This window comes from Petromyzon marinus (genome assembly GCF_048934315.1).
Source record: "Petromyzon marinus isolate PM22_M1 ecotype Great Lakes invasive population chromosome 84 unlocalized genomic scaffold, UKy_Petmar_22M1.pri1.0 chr84_unloc.2, whole genome shotgun sequence".
NCBI lineage: Eukaryota > Metazoa > Chordata > Hyperoartia > Petromyzontiformes > Petromyzontidae > Petromyzon > Petromyzon marinus.
The window spans coordinates 661,152-679,298 of NW_027422639.1; the positions used below are offsets into that span (position 1 = coordinate 661,152).

The 18,147-nt window shown below is 51.7% G+C and overlaps 1 protein-coding gene across 1 annotated transcript in view; it reads left to right on the plus strand.

The window, feature by feature from the left end:
• LOC142908414 (uncharacterized) overlaps positions 1-18,147 on the plus strand; it is a 96,534-nt gene that overhangs the window by 35,244 nt on the left and 43,143 nt on the right. The window contains 4 exon segments of the mRNA XM_076059111.1: positions 6,742-7,125; positions 10,035-10,190; positions 10,776-10,862; positions 13,940-14,007. Coding sequence (XP_075915226.1) covers positions 6,742-7,125; positions 10,035-10,190; positions 10,776-10,862; positions 13,940-14,007 — 695 coding nt within the window.

The window sequence follows — 18,147 nt, forward strand, 5'->3', positions numbered from 1 at the left end:
CACCACTCACTCACCACTTGCACTCACCACTTTCTCACCACTTACTCACCACTTACACTCACCACTCACACTCACCACTACCCCTGGTGAGTCTACAGCACTCACACTCACCACTTACTCACCACTTACTCACCACTTACTCACCACTCACTCACTCACCACTCACTCACTCACCACTCACTCACCACTTACACTCACCACTTACTCACCACTTACTCACCACTTACTCACCACTTACACTCACCACTCACACTCACCACTACCCCTGGTGAGTGTACACCACTCACACTCACCACTCACACTCACCACTTACTCACCACTTACTCACCACTTACACTCACACTCACCACTCACTCACCACTTACTCACCACTCACACTCACCACTCACACTCACCGCTACCCCTGGTGAGTCTACAGCATCCACACTCACCACTTACTCACCACTTACACTCACACTCACCACTCACCACTTACACTCACCACTCACACTCACACTCACCACTACCCCTGGTGAGTCTACAGCACCCACACTCACCACTTACTCACCACTTACTCACCACTTACTCACCACTCACTCACTCACCACTCACTCACCACTTACACTCACCACTCACTCACCACTTACAATCACACTCACCACTACCCCTGGTGAGTCTACACCTTAAACACTCACCACTCACCACTTACTCACCACTTACACTCACACTCACCACTCACCACTTACTCACCTACTCACCACTCACACTCACCACTACCCCTGGTGAGTCTACAGCACCCACACTCACCACTTACTCACCACTTACTCACCACTTACTCACCACTTACACTCACCACTCACTCACCTACTCACCACTCACCACTCACTCTCACCACTCACCACTTACACCGCTACCCCTGGTGAGTCTACACCTTAAACACTCACCACTCACACTCACTCACCACTTACTCACCACTCACACTCACCATTCACTCACGCACCACTCACCACTCACACTCACCTACTCACCACTTACACTCACCACTCACTCACCTACTCACCCACCACTCACTCACTCGCTCAGTCACTCACTCACTCACCACTCAAACTCACCACTCACTCACACTCACCGCTACCCCTGGTGAGTCTACACCTTGCACACTCACCACTCACTCACCTACTCACCACTCACTCACCACTCACTCACCACTCACTCACTCACCACTCACTCACTCACCACTCACTCACCACTCACTCACCCACTCACTCACACACTCACCCACCCACCCACTCACTCACCACTCACCCTACCCACCCACCCACTCACTCACTCACCACTCACCCTACCCGCTCACACACTCACTCACTCACTATTCACCCTACCCGCTCACACACTCACCTGTTCACCCTACCCACCCACCCTACCCTACCTACCTACCCACGCACCCACCAATCCACCCACCCGCCACCGACCCGTCTCTCCGTCTCTGTGTGTGTGTGTGTGACTGTGTGTGTGACTGTGTGTGTGACTGTGTGTGACTGTGTGTGTGACTGTGTGTGACTGTGTGTGTGACTGTGTGTGTGACTGTGTTTGTCTGTGTGTGTGTGACTGTGTGTGTGACTGTGTGTGTGACTGTGTGTGAGACTGTGTGTGTGACTGTGTGTGACTGTGTGTGTGACTGTGTGTCTGTGTGTGTGTCTGTGTGTGACTGTGTGTGTGTGTGTGACTGTGTGTGTCTGTGTGTGTGACTGTGTGTGTCTGTGTGTGTGACTGTGTGTGTGACTGTGTGTGTGTGACTGTGTGTGACTGTGTGTGTTTCTGTGTGTGTGTGACTGTGTGTGTTTCTGTGTGTGTGTGTGTGACTGTGTGTGTGTGTGACTGTGTGTGTCTGTGTGTGACTGTGTGTGTGTCTGTGTGTGTGTGTGTCTGTGTGTGACTGTGTGTGACTGTGTGTGTGTCTGTGTGTGTGTGTCTGTGTGTGTGTGTGTGTTTGTGTGTGTGTGTGACTGTGTGTGTGTCTGTGTGTGTGTGTGACTGTGTGTGTGTCTGTGTGTGTCTGTGTGTGTCACTGTGTGTGTCACTGTGTGTGTCACTGTGTGTGTGACTGTGTGTGACTGTGTGTGTGACTGTGTGTGTGTCTGTGTGTGTGTCAGTGTGTGTGTCTGTGTGTGTGTCTCTTTTTGTGTGTGTGTGTCACTGTCTGTGTGTGTGTCTAGTGGGGAGTGATAGTGTAGCGGTTAGCGCTACGCTGTGCTATGAACCTGGCGATCTGAGTTCGATTCCCGCTCACGGCCAACACCAGTGACGATTATTTAAACCGGTCCTGGGCCTCCCCTAGGTCGACTCAGCCTCAAATGAGTACCTGGTGCGGTGAATAAAAACATCACCACTGGGGAGACAAAGGCGGTCGGGCGTGGTGCTGGCCACCCACCCCCTCGTGTACCGTTCCGGCCTTCATAGGTGCTTGCTAACAGCACTTGACCCTACAGTCTGTTAAGGCTATGCGGGGGATCTTTATCTTTGTTCGTGTGTGTCTGTGTATGTGTGTGTGTCTGTGTGTGTGACTGTGACTGTGTGACTGTGTGTGTGTGGTGTGTGTGACTGTGTGTGTGTGACTGACTGTGTGTGACTGACTGTGTGTGTGACTGTGTGACTGTGTGTGTGACTGTGTGTGTGTGACTGTGTGTGTGTCTGTGTATGTGTGTCTGTGTGTGACTGTGACTGTGTGTGTGACTGTGTGTGTGACTGTGTGTGTCTCTGTGTGTGTCTCTGTGTGTGTGTGTGTGTGTCTCTGTGTGACTGTGTGTGTGACTGTGTGTGTGACTGTGTGTGTGTGTGTCTCTGTGTGACTGTGTGTGTGTGACTGTGTGTGTGTCAAAACAACCCCCTACCTCCTCGCGGTGCCGGACGGGCAACTCTGTCGTGGACAGCGCTGTGGGGGGAGATCCAATTTTGATTGGCTCCTCCCCTCATGGCATATGTGTCCACCACAGGGGCTAAACGGGGGCTCTGGACGGGTGCGAGGGGCTGGTAACCCCTCCACCTTCAATTAATTACCACGAAACCACGAATTAAACTGAAATATGTAACAACTAAGCTTGTGCCGGAGGCCCCGGGGGCCAGGCGTCTATGACGTCTCCTGGCCAAACCCCAATTGGCGGAGCCAGGAGATTGAATACCTACCCTCGGGGCTACTCCAGAAACAACGAAAAGCCACTACGGGTGGCCACGTGGAATGTTCGAACGCTCACTGCAGAGGAGAGGCTGCCACTCCTCTGTCGGGAGCTGGACCGGTACCGCCTGGATCTATGCGGCATTCAGGAGGTCCGGTGGACCGGCTCTGGCTCCTGCCACCATGAGGGGTGGACAGTCCTCTACTCGGGGCAGCAGACTGCCAAACAACAGGGTGTGGGTCTTCTTTTGAACAAAAGAATGAAGGGGGCGTGGGAGCGTGGCAGTGAGGTGTGGGAAGCTGTAAGCCCCAGGCTACATTGGGCTCGCCTTCCCATCAACCGGAGGCGAGGAATGGTGGTCGTGGTTACTTATGCCCCCACCGAAGATGAACATCCGTGGAGGGATGCAGGCAAAGCCGATGAGTCAGATGCCTTCTATGACCTCCTGTCACAGGTGCTGGCTAAAGTGGCCCCTCGGGATAGAGTCATCATGTTGGGTGACTTCAATGCCCGAGTTGGTCATGATACTGGCACCTGGTCTGGAGTGATTGGAGGGCATGGGCCAGATCAGCTCAATAACAACGGTAGGAGGCTGCTAGATTTTTGTGCAGCCCATGGGCTTGTAATTACCAACACGCTGTTCCGGCATCGGCACATCCACACAACATCATGGATGCATGCCGGGTCCAAGCAAGAACATCTGCTGGACTACATAGTGACGGACCAGCGAATGCGAGCCCATGTCCTTGACACCAGGACCTACCGTGGAGCTGATCTGCCCTCTGACCATCGACTAGTCATCTGTAAGATGCGCCTGCCATTCTTCCACTCCGGTGGTGGGTGTACACCCAGGACCCCATTCCAACCTAAAGTGGCCTGGTCTCAGTTATCTGATGAAAGTTGCAAGCGAGAATTTCATCATCGCTTGCGGCTGGGATTGGCATCGTCCCCGACTCCTCCTGATGTCGAGGGTAAATGGGCGAGGTTTAGGACTGTGACTCATGCAGCTGCAATGGCTGCTTTGGGTACGCGGTCCAGACCTCCCCAGACACCCTGGATGACAGAGGAGTTGTTCAGGATGGTTGAGAAAAAGCGACAGGCCCACTGTCATCGGCTACAGAATCCCACGTCAGAGAATGAGGAGGCTTACCGCAGCCTTCGCTCGGAGGTTCGGAGAGCCGTGAGGCGCTGCAAGGATGGGTGGTGGTCGCGGGTTGCTGAGGAGATGGAGTCTGCCTCAGTGGCCCGTGATCACAAATCTCTATTTAACTCCATCAAAAAAGTAACCTGCAGCGCCACACCTATTACCATCATTAGGGGAAAAAACGGTGATCCAATTTCCGACCCCCAGGAACAGGTTCGCCGATTTGCTGAGCATTTCTGTGAGGTCCTGGGGGAGGGAAAATCCCTCAGCCAGGAAAACATCGTGGCACAAAGTGAGGATGACCCTGCTGAGGCTGCGGTGCCTCAAATATTGGATGAAGTCACCCCCTGTGAGTGGCTGGCTGAGGTGCCATCTGCTGAAGAAGTATTGAAGGCGATCCGGAGTCTGAGACCAGGAAAGGCAGCGGGCAGAGATGATCTCCCAAGCGAAATGCTGAGGGAGGGTGGCGTTTGTGCACAGACTGCCCTATATGACATCATAACAACAGTCTGGACCACTGGACGGGTTCCGCAGGATTGGAAGGATGCCCTGGTGGTCCCCCTTTTTAAGAAGGGGGACCGCACAGACTGTAACAACTACAGGGGCATCTCACTCCTCAGTGTGCTGGGAAAGGTCCTGGCAAGGATTATTCAGCATCGCCTTGCCAGGCACGCTGAGGAGAGGCTTGCGGAGCCCCAATGCGGTTTCAGGAAAGGGCGGTCCTGCACAGATGCCATATTTTCTGTCCGTCTGCTACAGCAGAGGTGTAGGGAATTCCAACAAGACCTACATCTCTGCTTTATTGACCTGGTCAAGGCCTATGATACCATCAGTAGGCCTGGGCTCTGGGTCGTTCTTCGTGCTTTTGGAGTACCTGACCCTCTGCTCACGATCATTAAGGACCTTCATGATGGTGAGCGGGCCCGGGTAAAACTACGTGGCCGGGAGTCAGAGCCATTCCCTGTACACCTTGGGGTGCGACAGGGATGTCCTCTGGCTCCCACATTATTTAACATCTATTTTGACCATGTAGTTCGTGAAGCCTTCAATAGCTGTACCGGGGGAATCTCCATATGGTACAGATATAATGGGAGGCTAATCGATGCCCGGGTGCGGTCAAGGGATGGCTCCCTATTGCTCAACCACGTTATGTATGCTGATGACTTGGTAATAGCTGCTCAGTCAGAGGAGGAGTTGGAGACGCTGCTGCTGAGACTGGAGCGTGCCACTAAGAGGTGGGGCCTTACCATCAGCCCCACCAAAACTAAGCACCTGCCTGGGTATTTTGTACCATCGGACACTCCACCCCCACAACTCCCAATCGGTGATGGGGCAGTTGTGGAGAGAGTGGAGAGTTTCCCATACCTGGGCAGTGTGCTTATGACTGGCTCCAGTTTAACAGCAGAGGTCTCACTCCGAATCAGTCGAGCGGCAATATCTTTTCATCGGTTGTGTAACGCTGTGTGGAAGCTACCTGGTCTGTCGCTCCGCACTAAGCTTCAGGTCTTCTCGGCCACGGTCATTCCCTCCCTTCTCTACGCTTGCGAAACGTGGACCCCCCTAATGGAACATCTTCGCCGGTTAGAAACATTTAGGCTGGCCTGCCTACGATCCATCCTGGGTTTAACCAGACTGGATTGTTGAGGAGCTCACAAATCCTTGAAAGATCTGGGCAGGGTCCCATCGGTGAGCTCCTCCGGCAGGCAAGGCTGCGATGGCTGGGTCATGTAGCCCGCATGCCCAGCCACCGCATGCCGAAACAGCTTTTGTTTGGCCGGATTGAGGGGGCTAAGCGGGCGCGGCACGGGCTAGAGAAGAGATGGAGTGATGTGGTACAGGAGGACGTGGAGCTGAGTGGACTTGCCGATGACTGGTACCAGCGGTGTCAAGATCGGCCTCTGTGGAGGAGGCTCATGAAGGACGCTACTGGGCAGTTGGAGGCAGTCGCCCTCCAACAACAACGGAGGGCGGAGGAGCGACACTCAGAACAACGAGCGGAGCGCCGGGTGGCTAAAGCACAGCAGGTTGGCACAGTAGGGGGCACAGGTGGTGCATCAGCCAGTGATCTCAGTCAGTCGACCCGTGGCACCTGCTGGGTCTGCCCCGTGACCTCCTGCCAGCGGGCGTTCGACACTTCACGTGGCCTCAGGGTGCACATAGCCTGGCACAAGCGTCGTGGTGACGTCACCGCCACTTAGTGGCGAATGGCGGTTGTTGTTGTTGTTGTGTGTGTGTGACTGTGTGTGTGTAGATGTGTGTCTGTGTGTGTGACTGTGTGTGTGTGACTGACTGTGTGACTGTGTGTGACTGTGTGTGTGTGACTGACTGTGTGTGTGACTGACTGTGTGACTGTGTGTCACTGACTGTGTGTGTGACTGTGTGTCTGTGTGTGTGTCTGTGTGTGTGTGACTGTGTGTGTGTGACTGACTGTGTGTGTGTCTACAGGCGTGTATGTCGCTACGCTCCAAAACCTCTCACCGTCAAACACCGCCACCGCCCGGCAGCTCCCCCGTGCCGTCGGGGAGACGAGGCGGTGGTGGTACCGGTGGTGGTACCGGTGGTGGTACCGGTGGTGGTGCCGGTGGTGGTGCCGGTGGTGCCGGTGGTGGTACCGGTGGTGGTGCCGGTGGTGCCGGTGGTGCCGGTGGTGCCGGTGGTGCCGGTGGTGGCTGCTCCTCCTCCTCGGCAAGGCACCGACGCACTCGCTGTAAGCGCTGCTCCGCCTGCCGCAGCTCCGAGTGTGGCCGCTGCCCCTTCTGCCAGGACATGCGCAAGTTCGGTGGGCCGGGACGCATGAAGCAGAGCTGCCTGCGGAGACAGTGCACCTGTGTGGGTGTCTCACCAACACACTCACTCACCAACACACTCACCAACACACTCACTCACCAACACACCAACACACTCACCAACACACTCACTCACTCACCAACACACTCACCAACACACTCACTCACTCACCAACACACTCACCAACACACTCACCAACACACTCACTCACCAACACACTCACTCACTCACCAACACACTCACCAACACACTCACCAACACACTCACCAACACACTCACCAACACACTCACTCACTCACCAACACACTCACCAACACACCAACACACTCACCAACACACTCACCAACACACTCACCGCATGAAGCAGAGCTGCCTGCGGAGACAGTGCACCTGTGTGGGTGTCTCACCAACACACTCACTCACCAACACGCTCACCAACACACTCACCAACACACTCACCAACACACTCACCAACACACTCACCAACACACTCACCAACACACTCACCAACACACTCACCAACACACTCACCAACACGCTCACCAGCACACACACTCACCAACACGCTCACCAGCACACTCACTCACCAACACACTCACTCACCAGCACACTCACCAACACACTCACCAACACACTCACCAACACACTCACCAACACGCTCACCAGCACACACACTCACCAACACGCTCACCAGCACACTCACCAGCACGCTCACCAACACACACACTCACCAACACACTCACCAACACACTCACTCACCAACACACCAACACACTCACCAACACACTCACTCACTCACCAACACACTCACCAACACACTCACTCACTCACCAACACACTCACCAACACACTCACCAACACACTCACTCACCAACACACTCACTCACTCACCAACACACTCACCAACACACTCACCAACACACTCACCAACACACTCACCAACACACTCACTCACTCACCAACACACTCACCAACACACCAACACACTCACCAACACACTCACCAACACACTCACCGCATGAAGCAGAGCTGCCTGCGGAGACAGTGCACCTGTGTGGGTGTCTCACCAACACACTCACTCACCAACACGCTCACCAACACACTCACCAACACACTCACCAACACACTCACCAACACACTCACCAACACACTCACCAACACACTCACCAACACACTCACCAACACACTCACCAACACGCTCACCAGCACACACACTCACCAACACGCTCACCAGCACACTCACTCACCAACACACTCACTCACCAGCACACTCACCAACACACTCACCAACACACTCACCAACACACTCACCAACACACTCACCAACACGCTCACCAGCACACACACTCACCAACACGCTCACCAGCACACTCACCAGCACGCTCACCAACACACACACTCACCAACACACTCACCAACACACTCACCAACACACTCACCGCATGAAGCAGAGCTGCCTGCGGAGACAGTGCACCTGTGTGGGTGTCTCACCAACACACTCACCAACACACTCACCAACACACTCACCAACACACTCACCAACACACTCACCAACACGCTCACCAACACACTCACCAACACACACGCTCACCAACACACTCACCAACACACACACTCACCAACACGCTCACCAACACACTCACCAACACACACACTCACCAACACGCTCACCAGCACACTCACCAACACACTCACCAACACACTCACCAACACACTCACCAACACACTCACCAACACACTCACTCACCAACACGCTCACCAACACACTCACCAATACACTCACCAACACACACACTCACCAACACGCTCACCAGCACACTCACCAACACACTCACCAACACACTCACAAACACACTCACCAGCACACTCACCAACACACTCACTCACCAACACGCTCACCAGCACACTCACCAACACACTCACCAACACACTCACCAACACACTCACCAACACACCAACACACACACTCACCAACACACACACTCACCAACACACCAACACACACACTCACCAACACACTCACCAACACACCAACACACACACTCACCAACACGCTCACCAGCACACTCACCAGCACGCTCACCAACACACCAACACACACACTCACCAACACACTCACCAACACACTCACCAACACACACACTCACCAACACACTCACCGCATGAAGCAGAGCTGCCTGCGGAGACAGTGCACCTGTGTGGGTGTCTCACCAACACACTCACTCACTCACCAACTCACTCACCAACACACTCACCAACACACTCACCAACACGGTCACCAACACACTCACCAACACACTCACCAACACACTCACCAACACACTCACTCACCAGCACACTCACCAACACACTCACCAACACACTCACTCACTCACCAACACACTCACTCACTCACCAACACACTCACCAACACACTCACTCACCAACACACTCACCAACACGCTCACCAACACACTCACCAACACACTCACTCACTCACCAACACACTCACTCACTCACCAACACACTCACTCACCAACACACTCACCAACACACTCACTCACCAACACACTCACCAACACACTCACCAACACACACACTCACCAACACACTCACCAACACACTCACCAACACGCTCACCAACACACTCACCAACACACACACTCACCAACACACCAACACAAACACTCACCAACACACTCACCAACACACTCACCAACACACACACTCACCAACACACCAACACAAACACTCACCAACACACTCACCAACACACTCACCAACACGCTCACCCCGTGTCCACTCCTGTCACCCCGTGTCCACCCTTGTCATCCCGTGTCCACCCTTGTCACCCTGTGACTCGCTCCCCGTGTCCACCCTTGTCACCCCGTGTCCACTCTTGTCACCCCGTGTCCACCCTTGTCACCCCGTGTCCACCCTTGTCACCCCGTGTCCACCCTTGTCACCCACAGCCCATGCTCCCTCACGTGGCTGTGTGTGCCGTGTGTGGGCGGAGTGGTGAGGGAGGCCATCGCCTCCTCACCAACGCCGCTCACCCCCCGCTCACCAACCAGGTGCTGATGGAGTGCTCCCTGTGTGGTGAGATCGCTCACCCAGCCTGTCTCAAGGTGCTCGCTCACCACTCGCTCACCACTCGCTCACCACTCACTCGCTCGCTCACTCGCTCGCTCACTCACCACTCATTCACTCGCTCACTCACTCACCCGCTCACCCACTCACCCACTCACCCACCCACTCACCCCCTCGCTCACCCCCTCGCTCACCCCCTCACCCCCTCGCTCACCCCAGGTGGACGTGCACTGCGCTGTGATCCACCCACCCACCCACCCACTCACCCACCCACTCACCCACTCACTCACCCACTCACCCACCCACTCACCCATCCACCCACTCACCCACCCACCCACCCACTCACTCACCCACTCACCCACCCACCCACCCACTCACTCACCCACCCACCCACCCACTCACTCACCCACTCACTCACCCACCCACTCACTCACCCACCCCCTCACTCACCCCCTCGCTCACCCCCTCGCTCACCCACTCACCCACTCACCCACCCACTCACCCACTCACCCACCCACCCACTCACCCCCTCGCTCACCCCCTCGCTCACCCACTCACCCACCCACTCACCCACTCACCCACCCACCCACTCACCCCCTCGCTCACCCCCTCGCTCACCCCAGGTGGACGTGCACTGCGCTGTGATCCACCAGAAACTCCCCAACTGCTGGGAGTGCCCAAAGTGCAACAAGGGAGCTGCACCCATCACGGTGGGAACATCAACAACATCATCATCATCAACAACATCATCATCATCATCAACAACATCATCATCATCATCAACAACATCAACAACAACAACAACATCAACAACAACAACATCATCAACAACATCAACAACATCAACAACATCAACATCATCATCATCATCAACAACATCAACAACAACAACAACATCAACAACAACATCATCATCAACATCATCATCAACAACATCATCATCATCAACATCATCATCAACAACATCATCATCATCATCAACATCATCATCATCATCAACAACATCATCATCAACATCAACAACATCATCATCAACATCATCACCATCATCAACATCATCACCATCATCAACAACATCATCATCAACAACATCAACAACAACATCAACAACATCAACAGCATCATCAACAACATCAACAGCATCATCAACAACAACATCATCAACAACAACATCAACAACATCATCAACATCATCATCAACATCATCATCATCAACATCATCACCATCATCAACAACATCATCATCAACAACATCAACAACATCATCAACAACAACATCAACAACATCATCATCAACAACATCAACAACATCATCATCAACAACAACAACATCAACAACATCAACAGCATCATCAACAACATCAACAGCATCATCAACAACAACAACATCATCAACAACAACATCAACAACATCATCATCAACATCATCATCAACAACATCAACATCATCATCAACAACATCATCATCATCAACAACATCATCATCAACAACATCAACAACAACAACATCAACAACAACAATCAACAACAACAACATCATCAACATTCACAGCATCATCAACAACAACAACATCAACAACATCATCAACAACATCATCAACAACAACATCAACAACAACAACCACCACAACAACAACCACAACAATATCCACAACATCAACAACAACATCAACAACAACAACATCAACAACAACATCATCAACAACATCATCAACAACATCATCAACATCATCAACAACAACATCATCATCATCAACAACATCAACAACATCATCATCACCACCATCACCACCATCAACATCATCACCATCATCACTACCATCAACATCACCACCATCATCACCACCATCATCACCATCATCATCACCATCATCATCACCATCATCACCATCATCATCACCATCATCATCACCATCATCACCATCATCATCACCATCATCATCACCATTACATCATCACCATCATCATCACCACCACCATCATCATCATCACCACCACCATCATCATCACCATTACATCATCATCAACATCATCACCATTACATCATCATCAACATCATCACCATCACTATCATCACTACCATCATCACCATCATCACCACCACCATCATCATCATCATCACCACCACCACCATCATCATCAACATCAACATCATCACCATCAACATCACTACCATCATCACCACTACCATCAACATCACTACCATCAACATCACCATCACCACCATCATCAATATCACCACCACCATCATCATCACCATCAACATCACCACCACCATCACCACCACCATCATCACCACCATCATCACCACCATAATCATCAACATCACTACCATCATCAACATCACCAACATCACCATCATCAACATCACCAACATCATCAACATCACCATCACTACCATCAACATCACCATCAACATCACCATCATCATCACTACCATCAACATCACCATCATCACCACCACCATCATCATCACCATCATCATCACCATCACCACCATCATCATCATCATCACCACCATCACCACCATCATCAACATCATCACCATCATCACTACCATCAACATCACCACCATCATCACCACCATCACCACCATCACCAACATCATCACCACTATCACCATCAACACCACCATCACTTACATCATCAACATCACCATCATTAACATCATCACCAGCAGGTGCTGGTGATGATATGTGTGATTGTCTGTGGACTGTGTGTGTGTGTTGTGTGTGTGTGTCTGTGTGTGTGTGTCTGTGTGTGTGTGTGTGCTGTGTGTGCTGTTTGTGTGTGCTGTTTGTGTGTGACTGTGTGTGTGTGCTGTGTGTGTGTGCTGTGTGTGTGTGTGTGCTGTGTGTGTGTGACTGTGTGTGTGTGTGTGTGACTGTGTGTGTGTGTGAGACTGTGTGTGTGAGACTGTGTGTGTCTGTGACTGTGTGTGTCTGTGTGTGTGTGTGACTGTGTGTGTCTGTGTGTGTGTGTCTGTGTGTGTGTGTGTGACTGTGTGTGTGACTGTGTGAGACTGTGTGTGACTGTGTGTGTGTGTGACTGTGTGTGTGTGTGACTGTGTGTGTGTGACTGTGTGTGACTGTGTGTGCCTGTGTGTGACTGTGTGACTGTGTGTGCCTGTGTGTGACTGTGTGTGACTGTGTGAATGTGTGTGTGTGACTGTGTGTGACTGTGTGTGTGTGACTGTGTGTGTGTGTGACTGTGTGTGTGTGACTGTGTGTGTGTGACTGTGTGTGACTGTGTGTGACTGTGTGTGACTGTGTGTGTGTGACTGTGTGTGTGACTGTGTGTGTGTGACTGTGACTGTGTGTTTGTGTGTGACTGTGTGTGTGTGTGTGACTGTGTGTGTGTGTGACTGTGTGTGACTGTGTGTGTGTGACTGTGTGTGACTGTGTGTGACTGTGTGACTGTGTGTGTGTGACTGTGTGTGTGTGACTGTGTGTGTGTGTGAGACTGTGTGTGACTGTGTGTGTGTGCGACTGTGTGTGTGTGACTGTGTGTGTGTGACTGTGTGTGTGTGTGAGACTGTGTGTGACTGTGTGTGTGTGCGACTGTGTGTGTGTGACTGTGTGTGTGACTGTGTGTGGCTGTGTGTGTGTGACTATGACTGTGTGTGACTATGTGTGTGTGACTATGTGTGTGACTGTGTGACTGTGTGTGACTGTGTGTGTGACTGTGTGTGACTGTGTGTGTGTGTGACTGACTGTGTGTGACTATGTGTGTGTGACTATGTGTGTGACTGTGTGTGTGACTGTGTGTGACTGTGTGCTGTGTGTAGAGAAGAGTCGCAGGGTTCAAGTTTGCTCCGGCCGGCCCCCCCACTACCCCCCCCCACAGGGCCTCCCGGTAATGAACATCACCAACATCATCACCAACATCACCATCACCAACATCACCAACATCACCATCATCATCACCAACATCACCAACATCACCATCATCATCACCAACATCATCACCAACATCATCAACATCATCACCAACATCATCAACATCAACACGAACATCATCACCAACATCACCATCACCAACATCACCAACATCACCAACATCACCATCATCATCACCAACATCACCAACATCATCACCATCACTAACATCAACATCACCACCATCATCACCAACATCACCATCATCACCATCACCACCATCATCATCACCATTATCATCACCATCATCACCAACATCATCACCATCATCATCACCAACATCACCAACATCATCACCATCACTAACATCAACATCACCACCATCATCACCAACATCACCATCATCACCATCACCACCATCATCATCACCATCATCATCACCAACATCACCAACATCATCACCATCACTAACATCAACATCACCACCATCATCACCAACATCACCATCATCACCATCACCACCATCATCATCACCATTATCATCACCATCATCACCAACATCATCACCATCATCATCACCAACATCATCACCAACATCACCATCATCAACATCATCACCATCATCACCAACATCACCATCATCACCATCATCACCATCATCACCAACATCACCATCATCATCACAATCACCATCATCATCACCATCATCACCACCACAATCAACGCCGTCATCACCACCGCCATTATTACTCACTCGCTAACTCACTCGATCACTCAGTCACTCGCTCGCTCACTCGCTCACTCAGTCACTCGCTCACTCAGTCACTCGCTCACTCACTCAGTCACTCGCTCACTTACTCAGTTGCTCGCTCACTCAGTCACTCACTCAGTCACTCACTCAGTCGCTCACTCACTCAGTCGCTCACTCAGTCACTCACTCACTCAGTCACTCACCCACTCAGTCACTCACTCACCCACTCAGTCACTCACTCACTCACTCAGTTGCTCACTTACTCAGTCGCTTGCTCACTCACTCAGTCACTCACTCACTCGCTCACTCACTCAGTCGCTCACTCAGTCGCTCACTCGCTCACTCACTCAGTCGCTCGCTCGTTCACTCACTCAGTCGCTCACTCACTCGCTCACTCACTAAGTCGCTCACTCACTAAGTCGCTCACTCACTCAGTCGCTCACTCACTCAGTCGCTCGCTCACTCACTCACTCACTCAGTCGCTCACTCACTCAGTAGCTCGCTCACTCACTCGCTTACTCACTCACTCAGTCGCTCACTCACTCACTCAGTAGCTCACTCACTCACTCGCTTGCTCACTCGCTCACTCACTCACTCAGTCGCTCACTCACTCAGTCGCTCGCTCGCTCACTCACTCAGTCGCTCACTCACTCACTCAGTCGCTCACTCACTCAGTCGCTCGCTCGCTCACTCACTCACTCACTCAGTCGCTCACTCACTCACTCAGTAGCTCGCTCACTAAGTCGCTCACTCACTCAGTCGCTCACTCACTCACTCAGTAGCTCGCTCACTCACTCACTCGCTTACTCACTCGCTCACTCACTCACTCAGTCACTCGCTCGCTCACTCACTCAGTCACTCGCTCACTCACTCACTCGCTTACTCACTCAGTCACTCAATCAGTCGCTCGCTCACTCAGTCACTCACTCAGTCGCTCGCTCACTCAGTCACTCACTCAGTCACTCACTCAGTCACTCACTCAGTCACTCACTCAGTCACTCACTCAGTCGCTCGCTCACTCAGTCACTCACTCGCTCACTCAATCAGTCGCTCGCTCACTCAGTCACTCACTCACTCGCTCAATCAGTTGCTCGCTCACTCACTCAGTCGCTCACTCAGTCATTCGCTAATTTAGTCGCTCAATCTCCTACTCACTCAGTCACTCACTCAATCACTCAACCACTCACTGAGACTCACACAGCCACACTGACACTCCCACAGGGTTCAGTGTTAATCACTGAGACCCGCATAGGCTTCAGTGTTAATCACTGAGACTCCCGCAGGGTTCAGTGTTAATCACTGAGACTCCCGCAGGGTTCAGTGTTAATCACTGAGAGTCACTCACATAGGGTTCAATGTTATCACTGAGACTCCCACAGGGTTCAGTGTTAATCACTGAGAGTCACTCACATAGGGTTCAATGTTATCACTGAGACTCCCACAGGGTTCAGTGTTAATCAGTGAGACTCCCACAGGGTTCAGTGTTAATGACTGAGACTCCCACAGGGTTCAGTGTTAATCACTGAGACTCCCACAGGGTTCAGTGTTAATCAGTGAAGACTCCCATAGGGTTCAGTGTTAATCAGTGACACTCCCATAGGGTTCAGTGTTAATCACTGAGACTCCCACAGGGTTCAGTGTTAATCGCTGACACTCCCACAGGGTTCAGTGTTAATCAGTGAGACTCCCACAGGGTTCAGTGTTAATCAGTGACACTCCCATAGGGTTCAGTGTTAATCACTGAGACTCCCACAGGGTTCAGTGTTAATCGCTGACACTCCCACAGGGTTCAGTGTTAATCAGTGAGACTCCCACAGGGTTCAGTGTTAATCAGTGAGACTCCCATAGGGTTCAGTGTTAATCAGTGAGACTCCCACAGGGTTCAGTGTTAATCAGTGAGACTCCCATAGGGTTCAGTGTTAATCAGTGAGACTCCCATAATGTTCACTGTTAATCACTGAGACTCCCACAGGGTTCCGTGTTAATCAGTGAGACTCCCACAGGGTTCAGTGTTAATCAGTGAGACTCCCACAGGATTCAGTGTTAATCAGTGAGACTCCCACAGGGTTCAGTGTTAATCAGTGACACTCCCACAGGGTTCAGTGTTAATCACTGACACTCCCACAGGGTTCAGTGTTAATGACTGAGACTCCCACAGGGTTCAGTGTTAATCAGTGAGACTCCCACAGGGTTCAGTGTTAATCAGTGACACTCCCACAGGGTTCAGTGTTAATCACTGACACTCCCACAGGGTTCAGTGTTAATCACTGAGACTCCCACAGGGTTCAGTGTTAATCAGTGAGACTCCCACAGGGTTCAGTGTTAATCACTGAGACTCCCACAGGGTTCAGTGTTAATCACTGAGACTCCCACACGGTTCAGTGTTAATCAGTGAGACTCCCACAGGGTTCAGTGTTAATCACTGAGACTCCCACAGGGTTCAGTGTTAATCAGTGAGACTCCCACAGGGTTCAGTGTTACTCAGTGAGACTCCCACATGGTTCAGTGTTAATCACTGACACTCCCACAGGGTTCAGTGTTAATCAGTGAGACTCCCACAGGGTTCAGTGTTAACCAGTGAGACTCCCACAGGGTTCAGTGTTAATCAGTGAGACTCCCACAGGGTTCAGTGTTAATGACTGAGACTCCCACAGGGTTCAGTGTTAATCACTGAGACTCCCACAGGGTTCAGTGTTAATCAGTGAAGACTCCCATAGGGTTCAGTGTTAATCAGTGACACTCCCATAGGGTTCAGTGTTAATCACTGAGACTCCCACAGGGTTCAGTGTTAATCGCTGACACTCCCACAGGGTTCAGTGTTAATCAGTGAGACTCCCACAGGGTTCAGTGTTAATCAGTGACACTCCCATAGGGTTCAGTGTTAATCACTGAGACTCCCACAGGGTTCAGTGTTAATCGCTGACACTCCCACAGGGTTCAGTGTTAATCAGTGAGACTCCCACAGGGTTCAGTGTTAATCAGTGAGACTCCCATAGGGTTCAGTGTTAATCAGTGAGACTCCCACAGGGTTCAGTGTTAATCAGTGAGACTCCCATAGGGTTCAGTGTTAATCAGTGAGACTCCCATAATGTTCACTGTTAATCACTGAGACTCCCACAGGGTTCCGTGTTAATCAGTGAGACTCCCACAGGGTTCAGTGTTAATCAGTGAGACTCCCACAGGGTTCAGTGTTAATCAGTGAGACTCCCACAGGGTTCAGTGTTAATCAGTGACACTCCCACAGGGTTCAGTGTTAATCACTGACACTCCCACAGGGTTCAGTGTTAATGACTGAGACTCCCACAGGGTTCAGTGTTAATCAGTGAGACTCCCACAGGGTTCAGTGTTAATCAGTGACACTCCCAC